We start from the raw sequence: 17,705 nt of genomic DNA on the forward strand, positions 1-17,705 counted from the left end.
TGGCAGATTTATTCATTTTCCAATTATTGGATTCTAGTTTATTCTAGTGCAGACTTACTAAATGTTCCAAAAATGAAATCCAATAATTACAGTGAAGTAGCCTTTTATTATTATGCACTGAAGATTTGTAATCAAATACCAGCTGCAATTAGACCGGCAACCACTGTGAACAGCTCAAAACATACTTTTAAAGTTTTACTTTTTCTTGACAATTCTGTTTTTATTATAGTAGTCCACTTGAGTTGTTTTAATGTATTTATTTTTATTGTATAATTTATATATCTAAAGCACATTGAGATGCATCTTATGTATGAAAGTGCTACACAAATAAAGTTGAATATTATTGTGTGTGTTCTCTTGCCCAGCTGGCCACTTTATCACTTGATATGTTTCTTATACATACTGTTTAGTGTAATATATTTATTTTTTAAATATATATATATATATATATATATATATATACACTCACCTAAAGGATTATTAGGAACACCATACTAATACTGTGTTTGACCCCCTTTCGCCTTCAGAACTGCCTTAATTCTACGTGGCATTGATTCAACAAGGTGCTGAAAGCATTCTTTAGAAATGTTGGCCCATATTGATAGGATAGCATCTTGCAGTTGATGGAGATTTGTGGGATGCACATCCAGGGCACGAAGCTCCCGTTCCACCACATCCCAAAGATGCTCTATTGGGTTGAGATCTGGTGACTGTGGGGGCCAGTTTAGTACAGTGAACTCATTGTCATGTTCAAGAAACCAATTTGAAATGATTGTGACATGGTGCATTATCCTGCTGGAAGTAGCCATCAGAGGATGGGTACATGGTGGTCATAAAGGGATGGACATGGTCAGAAACAATGCTCAGGTAGGCCGTGGCATTTAAACGATGCCCAATTGGCACTAAGGGGCCTAAAGTGTGCCAAGAAAACATCCCCCACACCATTACACCACCACCACCAGCCTGCACAGTGGTAACAATGCATAATGGATCCATGTTCTCTTTCTGTTTACGCCAAATTCTGACTCTACCATCTGAATGTCACCAACAACCATGCCACGCTCAAAATTGCTTAAATCACCTTTCTTTCCCATTCAGACATTCAGTTTGGAGTTCAGGAGATTGTCTTGACCAGGACCACACCCCTAAATGCATTGAAGCAACTGCCATGTGATTGGTTGGTTAGATAATTGCATTAATGAGAAATTGAACAGGTGTTCCTAATAATCCTTTAGGTGAGTGTATATATATATATATATATATATATACACACACACACATACACACACACACAGAGACGTGGTCATATTTGTTGATACCCTTATAGCTCATTGAAATAATGCTTCATTCCTCCTGTAAAGTGATGTTAAAAGCTATTGCATCATGTATACTTGCATGCCTTTGGTATGTCATAGAATAAAGCAAAGCTGTGAAAAGAGATGAATTATTGCTCATTCTACAAGGATATTCTAAAATGGCCTGGACACATTTGTTGGTACCCCTTAGAAAAGATAATAAATAATTGGATTATAGTGATACTCCAAACTAATTAGTTTCTTTAATTAGTATCACGTCTCCAATCTTGCAATCAGTCATTCAGCCTATTTAAATGGAGGAAAGTAGTCACTGTGCCATTTGGTATCATTGTGTGCACCACACTGAACATGGACCAGAGAAAGCAAAGGAGAGTGTTGTCTGCGGAGATCCGAAAGAAAATAATAGACAAGCATGGTAAAGGCTACAAGACCATCTCCAAGAAGCTTCACGTTCCTTTGACAACAGTTTCAAATATCATTAAGAAGTTCAAGGTCCATGGAGCTGTAGCCAACCTCCCTGGGCGTGGCCGCAAGAGGAAAATCAACCCCAGATTGAACAGAAGAATAGTGCAAATGACAGAAAAAGAACCAAAGATAACTGCCAAAGAGATACAAACTGAACTCCAAAGTGAAGGTACGTCAGTTTCTGATCTCACCATCCATCGCTTTTTGAGCGAAAGTGGCCTCCATGGAAGAAGACCCAGGAGGACTCCACTTTTGAAAGAAAAACATAAAAAAGCATGACTGGAATTTGACAAGCCACAATCCTTCTGGGAGAATGTCCTTTGGACAGATGACAGGGTGCCTTGAATCTGTGCAAGACTATCAAGGCATTCTGGAATGAAACATACTGCCCAGTGTCAGAAAACTCTGTTTAAGTCACAGGTCATGGGTCCTCCAACAGGAATGACCCAGAACACACAGCTAAAAGCACCCAAGAGTGGATAAGAACAAAACATTGGACTGTTCTGAAGTGGCCTTCTATGAGTCCTGATCTGAATCCTATCGAACATCTATGGAAAGAGCTGAAACTTGCAGTCTGGAGAAGGCACCCATCAAACCCGAGACACCTAGAGCAGTTTGCTCAGGAAGAGTGGGTCAAACTACCTGTTTACAGGTGCAGAAGTCAGAGAGCTACAGAAAATGCTTGATTGCAGTGATTGCCTCTAAAGGTTGTAGAACAAAATATTAGGTTGAAGGTCCCATCATTTTTGTCCATGCCATTTTCAATTGTTTTATTATTTACAATATTATGTTAAAAAACTAAATCAAAAGCAAAGTCTGATTTCTATTAAATATGTAATAAACAATAGGGGATTCCAATTACTTCTGTCAGTTTCAAGTTATTTCAGAGGAAATTGTGCATTCTTCGTTTTTTGTGGAGGGGTACCAACAAATTTGACCACGTCTGTATATATACACATAAACACACAAGTATAAATGCATGTTTTACCCTGTCTGAGTGGCCAGTCGCTGTAGCTAGCACTTTTCCTTTCTTCCAGTCCCAAATGCACACTGTGTTTTTGGCATCCAATCCCACTGAAGCCAAACGCTTGGAGGGATGTGGTGGGGGGGGGTAGGGGAGAGAAGAAATAACATGGGTTCTGTTAAATAACTTCCTCCACAAGACAGACACAGGGAGACAGAAGCAATGAGTATTGATTGAAGACAGCCCGGGAAAAAAACATGGGCAATGGAAACTGTCAGGGCACGGGCTGGCATACGAGAGGGCAATTTTCTAATTGAGTTTTCAGTTGAATTGCAAAGAACATAAAAGAGGCTATTGCTCCCCATGCAATTACCATTAGATGAGTCAGCAGTATATCTTCCCTTGTGAAAAATGTGCTGCCGCAGTATGGCACCTCATACTGGTTATTGAGAGCATGAAGGGCCGTCATTTTTGGAATTTCAATAAACGTTCAGACAATATCAAACACTCATTTATTATGTTAACATTATATGACAGGCCTGTCCGCAAAACATTATGCCCCTTTAAATCAGTTATGAAAACATCTAACAGGAAGCATTATCTGATACGGTTAATTGGGCTCTTAATTAAGCCTGCAATCACTTGATGCACCTTGAAAGGGCAGTATTAATTGCTTTTCCACACATCACATGAAGCATCTAGAACATTTTAAGGTTGTAAAACATTTTGCAGTGAAGGACAGTTCATAATGTAAAAAGCTACATTAATACTAAAAAGGACAGAGGTTTTGTTTATTGTGTTGGTTGTGTTAATTAAGAAATACTACTTAGTTGACCGAGTTGGAGCAATCAGCTTCAGGAATTTCAGCACACAATCAGTGTACACCAGAAGCTTTTAAATATATATAACACCGGCATTACAATACCAGAAAATCTCCACAGCAAACCAAAGTTGTCACCAATGAAGAGTCAGAAAATATTGACTCTCTGAGGGGCAGAGCCACAGAGCAGAGATGTACAAGTTTCAGCCAGTCTGCAAGAGCTGGAAAAGTAGCAGCAAGGTGCAGTGCTTAAGATAAGACAGGAAACCAAGGCCTGTGCTGCGAGCCCGTCCAGACACAATCCCACACTTCTTATCATATATAAACAGCTCTGCCATTGCCAGGTACCCGAGGCACTTTCTCCACAGGGACATCCAACTCGGTGTCCCCACATGCTGCTGTATGTAGCCAGAGCAGGACGTCTTGTGGCAGCAGTGAATGGGGAAAAGGGCTCTGTTGGCATCTCTCTCGCCTCTGTGGCATCAAAGTCAAACTAGTTAAACAAGAGTGCTGGGAAAGAGAACGATCTTCCCGATCATGTGGGGACAAAATATACCATGTGACCACAGCTTCTCATATGACACATGCTGTAGGAGGGTCATTTAAGTTTGTCAGGTTTGTCTAACATGACCAGGACCTTTTCATTCTGTTCCAAAATGGGACTTCAGTATATTGGACCTATGTGCTGTCTGATAATGTGAATCGTTGAAAGATCTGTGGTCTATAACCAGAAGAGAGCAAGACATTATTTACAAGTACGGAAATCTGTTCCACATTTTTCTTCTTGATCAATGAAGCTCCCCCTTAAGCCGGCTGTTTCTAAATCAAAGCTGGGAGTAAGCTGTAATTCTGAGTGTTTTTGGGGTATTTGGCACAGTGACTCGAATATACCTTCAACCCTTTTCTTATCCTCCCCGCCGAGGAGCAGACTTGCCCTTTTGAATACCAACGAAATCAAGGCTGATCCCTGATCCAATTTTAAACACATCCACATGACTGCTCAATTGTTCTGGGCATATTCTTGGTTTTAATTTCATTCGCTGAAGCAGTTTACCCAAGAACAGATAAAGAAACTGAATCATTTAATCCGGGGTCACAGCAAAACACATTTCTGTTAACATGCATCCAGAATCCTAAAATGATTTCACAATCAACCACATATATACGATTTTCCCAGATGCTTGGGTTTGGGGGATTCCATTAACTGTATGACAGACAGGACAGCGTTTTTACTACAAAGCTATATTCCCCTAATAGCGTTCTGCATTGCAGGTGCATTAGAAAGCTGCCTGTGACCGTCCAATCCATTACTTAGTGCTCCACTAGACGCATCCCTTACGGGCCGCAATCTCGTAGGTGACATTGCATTTGTTAGCTCCAAACCTCATTGAACCTGCCCAAGTCCTACCCAAGTGATTTGCTACCCCCCCCAACCCCCACCACACACACACACATACACTCAAACACTGGAATCACACTTTGTACAGCTGAAATGCCGCAAACCTCCATTGAGGCTGCAAGCATAAAACAGGGCTCCAGGCAGGATTCAAAAGCAATTACACTTTCTCCTATTGAAACCCAGTGCAACCGCGGCACTGATCCATAAATCAGCTCTCCCCTATTACAACGTGGCATTGCTGCTGCACCTTGAGGCGGGGAGAGCTAACAGATATAAATGGGCCTCCGACATACTCCCTTGCCTGCTCCGGCTGGACAATAAACGTCTCTGTGAAGTGTGGGGGTGTGCTCCGTTGCTTTAATTCTCCAAAAGCTTTCTCCCATGGGACCCAATCAAAACTCACAACACTCCATTTGTTACACCCACCTCCCTCCATAATTGATCTACCATAGACTGATATCAACTGTAAAGGACAGATTAAAAAGGCAGATGACATAATTTTCATGTGGCGTATATTCTAGAAAGATGGGCAGATGTGCAGGCCTGGCTACGCCCGGTCTTTAAAACCCCCCCACTTCACTCACCTGTCCGTCCGAGTCAAACGCCAGGCAGGCCACTCCATGGGTATGTACGTCTTTGAGAATGGACACTGTCTGCACGCAATATGTGTCCCACACACAGATATAGGGGTCCTTCCCAACTTGGCCAGTGGCGACCTGAGTTTTGTCGGGATGCAAGGCAAGGCTGTGGAAGCAAGAGAAGCGAAAAAGGAAAAGCAAAATGTGAGAGGAGTTCAGAGGACATTTAGACAGACAATGAAATAATGATTGGCTACCATAGCTACTGGATTGTGAGGATTCATTTCTCAGAATCTAATCAGACACAGATCCAGCAGAAAAATAGAAGCATATAAAATGTAAATTCTCACTAACTTTCAGCTAAAACCAGCAAAACAGGCAAACAAATAATTCCTCCCAGTCTTGACAATGATGTAGCACATTTCAAAGTCATGGAAAGTGCCTTAGTTATACCACCTCTTGTCCCACAAAATGTAAGTAAGAAACTTCGCTTTGCAGAACATTCCAGAAATATAACGTGACTCCCTAAAACAGAGGAACTGAGTTTCTTCAATTACTTTCCTTTGTCCTTTATTTCTTGTGTATTTTTTAAATTAATTTTTAGATGTGCCAATAAGTTAAATAAGTTGTGTAGGTGATCGAAGATTTGCGTCACTCCTGCTTGCCTGCTTATACACTGTCTGCACTGTTTCTGAAGCAGAGCTGTCCACTGTGCTGAACTGTTTTCCTTCATAGCTACTTAAAAATAACTCTACAGCAGGACCCGGAAAAAACACGCTAAGCTAAGGGAGAGAGAAACACATGAGAAATCGTGATGGGTTGTTTATTTCCATTGTTTACAGAGGCATGAGCAAGTGAGAGGCAAATTAATAGAAGATGATTTCTGAAGTTGGATATTTCACACGCTGTCTGATGTATCTTTTCGGGAACAGAAGTGAGATCCTGATTGAGCAGGAGTAGGCTAACTAGTTCACAAAACCTTCAGTGGCCTGTTGTTTATAGGTAAGAATAAAGGTAGGTGCACGCTAGGCGAGAAAGCAATTATATCCCTGGGCACATTACTGCTGTGTGAGTGGGTGCGGAAGACAAACTAGAGAAAGCCACTGCTTGCATTTACACTGCCATGTTTAATTACAAAAGGGCAGTAAATGATGCCTCGATAGGGACCTATAAACCTAAAATCTCTACAGCAGAGACTGGAACACAGCCATTCTGACTCACTCATTCCCCTCCCCCCAGCTACGATAGATCCCTATACCAAGAGAAGAGAGACAGGGAAGTCTTCAACCTACAAACTACTGCCATCAGCAGAGTTCAGTCTCTTGGGATACGGGCATCGATCTGGATTCACCTTCAATCACTGCCTGACCTGAGAATGGATATTGTCCAGTACTATGCCTCACAATCAGAAAGCATTTCTGTAACAATGATCAGTCATGCCCTCGCCAGGCTGGAATGGTCATTTTTAATTGGCAAACGCCAGCGAAAGCGTAAATAACTACAGGGCTGCTGTCAGTCATTAGCACAGCTGTACCGGAGGGGCTGCGAGGACACAGGCAACACTGCGAATCTCAAGAGCAAATTAAGTGTTAATTCTCATAATTTTTTCGTTAATTTTCAACCAGTTAAGTGCTTTTCAGACAGCTGACAGTGAAACACATCAAACAAAAGTTGAGGACAGGCCAAAACAGACCTCTGTCTCATACATTTCCCTGCAACAAAAAATCTAATGGCAGGCTATTTCTGTTACTGAGAAATGGGTGCAAAAAGCACGGGGGTAAAAAATCTGAACTGAGGATTTGAAGCATAAGCAAAAAAAAGAGAAAGGAGAGAAAGAAAAGGAGAGAGAGAAAACAACACAGAGAAAGGAGTATCGAGAAACCAGGCATGCCCATCATTGTGTGTCAATTCTTCTGTTCATCAGGCACAACAGCTAAGAACATTTGAGAAATATGGACAAACAAGCAAGTGAAGTCAACTCCTTTGAGTTATTTTAATTGTAATGGATATATCGAAAGCTGTCTGATGACAGTTGAAAAAAAAGGGCCGATCAATATTTAAATGTGAAACTTTATTATCTGATTTAGCCAGAGATTAATTATTCCCAGTGAAGATAAATCACTTGGCGATCTGATTTTTGTTACATGATGACAGATTAGGATTAAATGGATTCTGTTTGAGAATCCACTTTGGAATGGGTCACAGCAACACACAGGCCTCCAAATGTATTCACACCCTAGATGTATGGTAACTAAACGTTGATCTAGAGTGAAAATGAATGTGTAAACTCGTAACAACTAACAATATTGTACCAGTAGTTTATCTGTCAAAAGCAGTTACACATATTTTGTTTAACATGATGTTCAAATTGATTGAAAACAGCTTAAAAGATAATCAAATATAAAAGCTAACCATTAGCCAGACTAAGGGCTAGACCAAAGTAAAACTTTGACCAACCCATGAATCGCAAATTCATAAGTTGTAACCAATCACGTTTTGACTTATAAATAGTATCAATTGTCTTATAACAATAAATGAAACCACAATAGGGTACAGATTTGTGCTTTGTGATTCATGAATAGGTTAAAGTTAAATTTGATTTGGTCTAGCCCCAAACCTCTTTTGGTACAAGGCCAAATTTACATCATTTGTTTAGAAAGATAATGCATATTTTTCTATTGAATTAGCCACATTCACCTCATGTGTACATCCCTGATGGCACAACCCAGGAGACATCTTAAAATGTCATTGTTTCTTAACCAACCAAGCGGACTAAAACAATGAGATTGGCCCACTTCCTAAAAATCATCAACTTTGTTCCAGCTGGTAAACTTAGTACATGTTGTAAAGGCTGTGTATTTTATATATAGTTCAGCTAAAGTCAAAACTCATGAGATTTTTACTGACATATTATATTTTTACATGAACACAACAAAACAACACACACGGTACTGTCTGTCAAATTGAAAAATAGAAATATCTGTCAAGGTGAAGCTAAAACACAGGCATCGGCCTTACCTTGCCTGCCTTTTAACTTTTAAATGAAAAGTGCAGATAAATAACACATATAGCCTAAGTGACTGATTGGTGTGAGGAAATCTATTGAAATTTGGTTCCCTACATTAATACATACAGTTTAATTTACTGGACCTTTAATTTTGGTTTGGGCCTAAAATGTACAAGATTGTCTATTTAAATTATTTCCAAGACCACTGTAGGCTTCAAAGAATTTGGACAACCCGCTTCTATGGTGGTTTTATTAAGGACTACTGCAATAGGAGAGCACAATTTGTCATCTTCTTAAAATCCTCTTATCCTTTTCTGCAGCTAATTCCCCACTATACCTTCAAACTAACCAAGCGAAATGTATTCTGGCTTGTTAGGCAGTGGCTGAGTGCGGTATCTGGCTGTAAACGTTGCAGTGAAAGATTAATTTTTTCCCCCTTCTCTCTAAATAATCCCCACCTGCAGTTAAGATCAGTTCCAGATCCACGGAAAATCCCTCAGATAATACAGTTGTACTTTTTAATCCCTCCTGCTGTGTGAACACACAACACTGTACCTTATCTAGGCCAGGAGACATAAACGATGTCAATCTCAAGGAAGATAACACACCCTGGAATTCATTCAGTTGATGACAGTAGACTCAGGTTGCAAAAGTCTATTAGATAAACCTATTTCGCTTCCATTTTGCACCCATTTGTAAAAGCACTTGGGGGATTTTGCAGAAAATGACAGACTGCTATAAAACCTAATGGTGTCATTTATAGCACATGTATTTCCTGTTTCTTCACCTTCTTCTTGGGAAGCTGAAGTGTGTGTGTGATCAGATAGTACATTGAAGCAAACAACGTGGTGTGAAAGAAGTCGTCAGCGCTGATGATACAGAATTCCCTTTTTAACCAACTATAGGACTGACATCGTGCAGAAGCCACGCAGATGGGGGTTAGTATGTGCCATGTCCCGAATTAAAACTGGAACTTGTTCAGAGTATTCAAAACTTTTAAATTAGCAACAAAAGAAGGACAGACTACAAAAGTGGCCAATGTCAAAAACAACTTCCAAAAAAAGGCCCAGTATTTCAAACACTCTTTTGGAGACCCAGAGATAACTAAAACCAAATCTCCATTTAACTCTGAAGGCTGCAATTAGACACTGCTGGCTCCCAGAGATAGACAAATTGCCATTACATCCCTGCCATTACGTCTGTCTCCATGTGGGTTTGGGTGAAGGTGAAAATCTCCATAGTGGCACCACCTGCCTTTACTTTCAGTCGACTGTAACATTTGCCGTATGCTCTAGGGTGAGTCGATACACTCTGAAAAGATATTGAGAGATATGCACAGTTTAATGAGCAATATGTATTAAACTGAGCAACCGATTAACCAATACAGTCATGTATGAAGTTTGTGAATGTTTGCCACTGCAACTATACATATGCAGTTGATATCCAAGTGAGTTCAAATACAACATAAACATGAGCTGTTGTGCCTTGGTTTTGGCCTTTCATAAATGTGTTCTGTATATTGTTCTACAGCCGGTGCGGCTGGCAGTGCTGTAGGGTGCATAATTCCTTACCAAAAAAGACAAGGAAAAAAAGTGTGTGTGCTTTTATATCCTTTGTCACAATTACCCACACCTTCCGTCAGATGGTATTATTCGCAGGATGTGCAGAAACAAACTCCGGCAGCAAGCTGATCAAGCGCAGGGAGGGAGGGAATGCCAGACTCCCCTCCGCTCTGCGTGTCAGCCGTGTAGGGGATAACAGAGCGCTCTGTCACAGGAGCGACACGATTGAAAAGGAGGCCTTGGGAGCAGAGACGTAAATTTGTTTGCCTCGTAAAAGCTGTCATGACACATTCTTCAAAAAATGGCCTACGACTGCGGTCCCGAGGAAAACGTCAATTTCAGATCACTCCAAGATCTCACAGAATTCAAATGTGGTCCGAATAAAACACAATATAGAATGTTATTTAAGATAACAACCAACATGGCTCACAATATATATATATATATATACTTTTTTTTATTATAACATCAATATTTATATTTAAATCATATCCAAATATTTCAGACCTATATGACCTATGACTAGTAAATGAAAAGCTTTAGAAGACTTTTACTGTTTTTTAACTGTAGATAAATAGTTTATGAATATAAAATTTAAACTGAATATAAAGATGCAATACTAACTACACATATGAATGCAGGGAAAAACACCTACAGTGGGTACAGTGGCAGGTTATGTTATGATGTTTCATATGCCAGTGTACTGATTCCCTCCGTGACCCAGGGAGCGCCAGAGTTGTGATTAACGATCAATTCAATTAAACAACTATAAGCACCCATGCAGGGAGACACTGGGGGACTGATACACAGTATGTCGCATAGCAGAGGCGGGGAATCAGATGGACTCCGGTCTCACATTCTCTATGCAGCGTGTGTGTTGGCACCACATTGTCTGCCAGGGCTAGATTGGCCTATTTAAATCCCCAAATCACATGACACCGAAGGCATCTGTCAAAATCACATTCGCAAAACTTCAAGGCGGAGTGCTGCCATGTTTTTGTTTTTTTTAATTGCACACTTTCAGATTGTTTTTGCGGTATCCATTTCAGAGTGTGTGGGGTTGCCAGTATTAATCAGCCCACTGTCACAGCACGGGTAGGACACCAGCCTGAGCAGCTTTCCTCCCGACTCTTTGCACTTTTTGACGGGGAAAGGAAGCCAGTGCTCTGTGCCGATTCCCTGCGTCATCTCAAACACTATGAGGTAAAACTGTTGTCTGTGTCTTACATTTGGGGTGTTCGGCTGTTGTCTTAACTTTAAAGCAGTTCAGTAGCTAATTATCCAACGAACCCCTTGACCACAGAGGCATGCAGGGAAGCCAGATCTGTGTCACACACAAGCAGATGTGGTGTGTAGATTGGAAAAATCACCTGCCTTTCAAATGACTCGGACCAAATCTACAGTTGGACCTAACTAAAAATAGCCAAATTACTATTCATTTAGTTTGACAGAGGATTCTTTCTTCTACCTAAAGCAAAGACACCATCCAATACTCTTTAATTTGCAGCTGGCAGTTAGGTAAAAGCTTTGATTAAATCAGGACCTGAATGTTAACAGGAACTTGTGCTTTACAAGATTGCAACCTACATGCATACAAAGCTTCTAATATAATGTGTTCCTTTTTAATTTGCAGATTGTGGAGTGCAGATAAATAATACAAGGAAAGTACATAATCAATTATCCTGCTGCTGGAAACAAATATTAGTAAAATACATGCTCGGCTTTGCAACTATGTGCGTATTACATAGCTATGTGTACAAATAGTCTACTCTCACTAATAAAAAAACGAAATCTAAAACACCATACATTCAATTGATCAAGAACTTAAAGTGACTCCATGTATAGCAGGAAATAAAACCTCTATGAATGGGCCACAGGAGAATAAAGCAAACAATCTTTGGGCCATGCAGGATCATTGAATCACCGGCTCCATAAAATTACAGCCGGTGTATTTATAGTGCACTGCACACGGCAATAAATAGTGGTTCCTTCTTGACAAATCACTGTCGTTAATTACCACTCTTTGCCCGTGTCGGGGTTTTGTTGGAGAGTGATTTATGCGAGACGCTTGAGCGCACAAACAAAAACAAAGTCATAACCGAGTGCTCACAGTGCACTGGGCTTTCGGAGATGTTCGCAGCTCACAGTTAAATTACATTTAATCTTCCTTTTCCCTCTCTCAGTTCCCATTCTCTCATGTCACCTCCTTTTGGCACAGTCGGTGTTCACACTGACACTATAAACCCTCACCTACATGGATGTGAAAATGATACGCCCCGAATGAGATCCAATCAGGGTATTTGTCGCAAGTTCAATTCTCAAACATGTCTTTCTTAATGCCTACCCATGCATTTTATGCTATCCTGGGTTCTACGCATCCCTGTTGTTATCCTTGATGAAGGCACTTGGATCTTCTCACCCCACTGATAAGGCAGGGCCTGCTGGGTCCTGTAAACCACCTTTACTTGATCAAGTTAAGTGTTGAGGTATGTTCTGCTGGAATAAAAGGCCTTGTACTAAATAGACTAATCTAGGCAGAAGCAGCAGACGATCATTAAGAGTAAACAAAGGAAAAATAAGTGTAAGAAGCAAAATATATGGCATGACTAAAAAAAAAAAAAACAATTGTTAATTCAGTGTTATACATTTGTTGGCCTACTTGCCTGTGTCTTAACGGTATTCCTTTCTTGATTTCCATTTAAGATAAAAAATTCAATAAACTGTATTGCAAATTAGCAAATTAGTGCAGGCAGCCGCCGCTACTACGTCGGCGCTCAGGAGGAATTGATAAATAAATGAAACCCTTTATTGAGAGAACGCACTTTAACAAGCGCCCTGGGGTCCATTCAATTAATCTGAGGAAGGAGGGATCTCAACATGGTACAGTGCGGCGTAATTTAAATCACTAACACTGGCTCTCCGATCAGTTTAACAGACTTTTAATTACCAAGGCCCCATTATCATATTCCCCGATTACAATTAAAGCATCTGCCCCCGTATGGCAACATGTTTAGAATCTCAAAATGCTCCTGTCAGAGGTTTATAACCCCGGTTTTCCCAAAGGAAGAATGAATGAAATGGCATTACAAATGATTCTACCATTTGTAAATGCTTATGGTGTAACATTATATGCACATACATTTAAAACAAGTCTTCATTATAGCCCTGGGCAATGAAAGCAGAAGACATCCTTCAAAGAAGTCACATCATTTGCTCTAGCCACTGACATTTTTTTAAATAAGAACATAAGCACATAAGAAAGTTTACAAACGAGAGGAGGCCATTCGACCCATCATGCTCGTTTGGTGTTCATTAATATCTAAGTGATCCAAGGATCCTATCCAGTCTATTTTTAAATGTTCCCAAACTTTCAGCTTCTACCACATCGCTGGGTAGTTTATTCCAGATTGTGACTACTCTCTGTGTAAAGAAGTGTTTCCTGTTGTCAATTTTGAATGCCTTGAAGCCCAATTTCCATTTGTGTCCCCGGGTGCGTGTGTCCCTGCTGATCTGGAAAAGCTCCTCTGGTTTGATGTGGTCGATGACTTTCATGATTTTGAAGACTTGGATCAAGTCCCCACGTAGTCTCCTCTGTTCCAGGGTGAAAAAGTTCAGTTCCCTCAGTCTCTCCGAGTAGGACTTTCCCTTCAGACCTGGAATAAGTCTGGTTGCTCTCCTCTGAACTGCCTCTAAAGCAGCAATAACCTTCTTGAAGTGTGGTGCCCAGAACTGTACACAGTATTCCAGATGAGGTCTAACTAGCGCATTGTACAGTCTTAACATTACTTCCCTTGTTTTAAATTCTACACTTTTGACAATATACCCTAGAATTCTGTTTGCCTTTTTTATTGCTTCCCCACATTGCTTGGATGGAGAAAGTGAGGAGTCCACAAAGACCCCTAGGTCTTTCTCATGCTAGATCTGTACCTCCCATAGTGTAATTATAGTGGACATTTTTGTTACCTGCATGTATTACCTTGCACTTGTCCACATTGAATTTCATTTGCCAGGTGTCGGCCCACAACTGAATATTATCTAAGTCCCTCTGAATAGCCTGTGCTGCTAAGATTGTATCTGCTGAGCCACCTATTTTAGTATAATCTGCAAATTTGACAAGTTTGCTAACTATCCCAGAGTCCAGATCATTAATATAGATTAGAAAAAGCAAAGGCCCTAGTACTGATCCCTGTGGAACTCCACTAACAACCTCACTCCAGTTAGAAGCAACTCCTCTAATCGACACCCTCTGTTTCCTATACATCAACCAGTTCATAATCCATCTACTTACATTACCCTGAATGCCTACAGCTTCCAATTTGAGGATCAGTCTTTGGTGTGGAACCTTATCAAAAGCTTTTTGGAAATCTAAGTATATCATATCATATGCTTTCACGTGATCTAAAGCTGCAGTTGCATGTTCAAAAAATTCAAATAAATTAGTAAGACATGATCTGCATGAACCTAAAGGCCTCAAACCATTCCCTACACAGCGACAGTTGACAGAAGCAGATTGTGTTGTTAAAACAACAGTGTCAAAATCCAACCAAGATCCCAGAGCTAATTCACCTAAGCGTATTCGATTGTCTATCTCCGATAGTTCCTGTGGTCCAATCGCACAGCTCGATTCATCCATATTCCCATACCACACTAGGGGTCTTCCAAGCAGCTCATCCAGTAAACTCCCCATCTGTAGTATGGGACTGAGACCTGGAAATGCCACGGGGGGAATAAAATCGGTCGCTGCCGTGCTGTGCTGCCAGGACTGGGGGAGGGGGAAACAGTTCACTGGCTTGATTAAGAGTGCTTTCTGACAGGGCAAAGCGGTGAGTGTGGAAACATGCATATTCGTAGTTTGGCCACAGTTTGTATTGAGTTTTGCTATACCTCTGCATGCTTTACCAGGATTTCACTTTATTTCTGGTGTACTACAGTACACATTTATAAGGGTGGCTTCTGCAATAATTCTGCCTGGAGGAAGACTGAGGCATCCAACCATGGTTTCCCAGCTCTGTTCTGCCTTCCCATAGTGTGTGTGCGCATTTAATTTTCCTCTAACGCAAAGTCACCCTACAAAGGACAGAAGATGATTTCTTCATTCTGGATTTGTTAAAAAAAGCTGCCCTAAATTCCTCCTGGATTCCTTGCATCTGCCACTAGACACACAGAGGGTTTTCCTCGGCAGCCAATTCTAGTTTACATTACATTTATACATGTATTTATTTGAGTACACCAAAATAGACAGGTTTCAGGTTTCTGTATTTCTTTCTACCATCAGCAGCCAGGGCCTTGAGGCGAGATTCCACCGAGTTGAAAAAAACACACTAGACTATTTTGAGAGGTTATTATAAGAAAGCCACATCGCCTGAAGACAGGAATCCACAGTAGGGAAGTGTTGGATAGCAGAGAAATAATACAGTAGGCAGGAGGAACAGAGAGGATGGAAAGGTTAATGGTATGGTCACCATCCTCGTCACTGGAGCCGCCACTGCGAGGAAACACAGGGAATCCCTGATACTCTCGTTTGGAGCGGGGGGAGGCAGTCGTACTGTCAGCACAGTAGCAGACACAATTGCAGAGAGCGCCGAGCAGCTCGTTTTAGCTCTGTCACAGCGGAAGGGATCAGAAGCCGTCTTTCGTCAGATGAGATTCCCAGAGAGAAGCATCGGCGAACGGAAAACGGGAACAATGAGAAAGCATGTGACGCTGGCTTTGGTATCCCCCATCAGGGACCAGATCGCAGCAGATGGAACGGCAATGATTCAGCGAGAAACAGGGAAGGGATTCCGACTGCAGGATGAAGTCTGATCTCTCCTTCGCAGCCAGTGTCTCCCCCAGCAGTCAGAGAGATACAGCAGCATGGCCAGGACCCTCAGCTGATCAGAACGTGACGGAGACCTAGATTTGGCCGATCGCCCTTAGTGCTCTACAGTAAACTCCAATGAACACAAAATGGGTCTGAGTTGCATTTGCAGTACGGACATATAAACCCAGAGAATTTGGTCTAATTTATCAACCAAAAACACACCACCATCCCCCAAAAAACATTCTCAGAGCAACTAAATCTATAGATGGATTAAAAAGTATCCCTGGATCCTTAGGGAAAAAAGCTGATTTGTTTTAATTATTTTTTCCATTTTAATTAGATCACCCAGACTTGGTAATGTCAGTAAATGCGCTTTTTGCAATCAAATGCTGTAGTTGCTCATCTGAGGCAGAATTTCTCACTAAAGCAGACAATATCATGTTTGCTAATGATACAAACACAGTGATCCTGTATTTGCATTCAATCATTAAAACCTCAACTGAAAAGTATAAATCAATAAACTACCATTCACAAGCCAAAACTATTACCCAGTAATTCAAACCATCTTTTTGCATGCTTTTATGATTCATTTTTCTTATTTTGACAAAAACAACTGACCGCAATAACGTTTGCCTTATTTATTTATTGATTGATTTATTTAAATACAATTGGCTTGAACTCTCCACCGCACAGGAAGGACAATCAAGATTACCGTGTATTGTGGATACTTACCCAATCAAATAGGATTGAAGATCAACGAGGGCAATTGTAAATTGGATCAAAGCAACAGGGACTCCTACGGAGAAATCAGTGTCTCCACCAAACGACCTTGGTTTACTGGGCGATGGCAGCTGAAGCGCAGAAGTGTGGGAGGAATGGAAGGGAATTGGATATATTAATCCAGTCACACGTAGAATAAATAAATGGAAGCCGAACTTGGCAAATGTGCCTAGCATGACGAGGGATAAGTATTATATTTTAATAAGCAGCTTAGGCAAGACAAAAAGCACAGCTACAAACGCTTTCTGTTTTGTGGCACAGAACCGCCTGGATATTATGGAAGGACAGAGGAGGTGGACGACAAGATCGAAGAGTCCACGCCATCCTCTTCGACAGACAAAGCCTCACTCAGCGCCTGCTTTGTCAATATTTCCCTCATCTTAGATGACATTGAGAAGATGTGACTAACCTTTCTATGCATGATAGCCATTTTCATAGCCCTTTTTTTATGGACTGCATTTTTGTTTTTTATAAACCCTCTACAGTTTAGTTCCCACGTGGTTTCACTGACTGACTTACTGCTGCCAGTGAATTGCTCATATCAAATCCATTAAAATTGGTTTGGATTCTATTAATTTCCCCCCCAAACTGCCTAAAGCCTAGACTCAGTACTACAGACAAATTAGCCAAAATATAATTTTAAATCAGTGCTTCAGATGTTATTTCTTACAGAATTACAAAGCAGGCATCTTCATTTCAGGCAGCATTGGTATTCACAGAGATAAAAACACAGAACAGCACAATTGTAGCTCCTGACAGTTAAGTCCTAGCTAGGAGAGGTGTGCAGCCACTAACAACTTCACTGATCTCAAGCTTTTAGAGCCAAAAGTGGGCATAAAAGATCCAAGGACTTTAAAACTACCCATAGAATTGAGTTCAAAGACATCCAGAACTATGCCAAGTCAGCACCCAGGGAATGAGAAACTTGCATTAGACGAAAACGAGAAGACGGGTGTCACTTAAATATTTTAGAAGGGAGATGGATGTACAGTCCAAATTTCAAGCAATATT

General features: G+C 40.9%; 1 protein-coding gene across 1 annotated transcript in view; it reads right to left on the reverse strand.

Annotated features, from left to right (window-relative positions):
- LOC136718929 (echinoderm microtubule-associated protein-like 6) overlaps nucleotides 1–17,705 on the reverse strand; it is a 123,779-nt gene that overhangs the window by 75,542 nt on the left and 30,532 nt on the right. The window contains exons 2-3 of the mRNA XM_066696724.1: nucleotides 5,549–5,708; nucleotides 2,770–2,868 (exon numbers count right to left, since the gene is read on the reverse strand). Coding sequence (XP_066552821.1) covers nucleotides 2,770–2,868; nucleotides 5,549–5,708 — 259 coding nt within the window. The remainder of the gene's footprint in view (nucleotides 1–2,769; nucleotides 2,869–5,548; nucleotides 5,709–17,705) is intronic.

Source organism: Amia ocellicauda, chromosome 23, assembly GCF_036373705.1.
Source record: "Amia ocellicauda isolate fAmiCal2 chromosome 23, fAmiCal2.hap1, whole genome shotgun sequence".
NCBI lineage: Eukaryota > Metazoa > Chordata > Actinopteri > Amiiformes > Amiidae > Amia > Amia ocellicauda.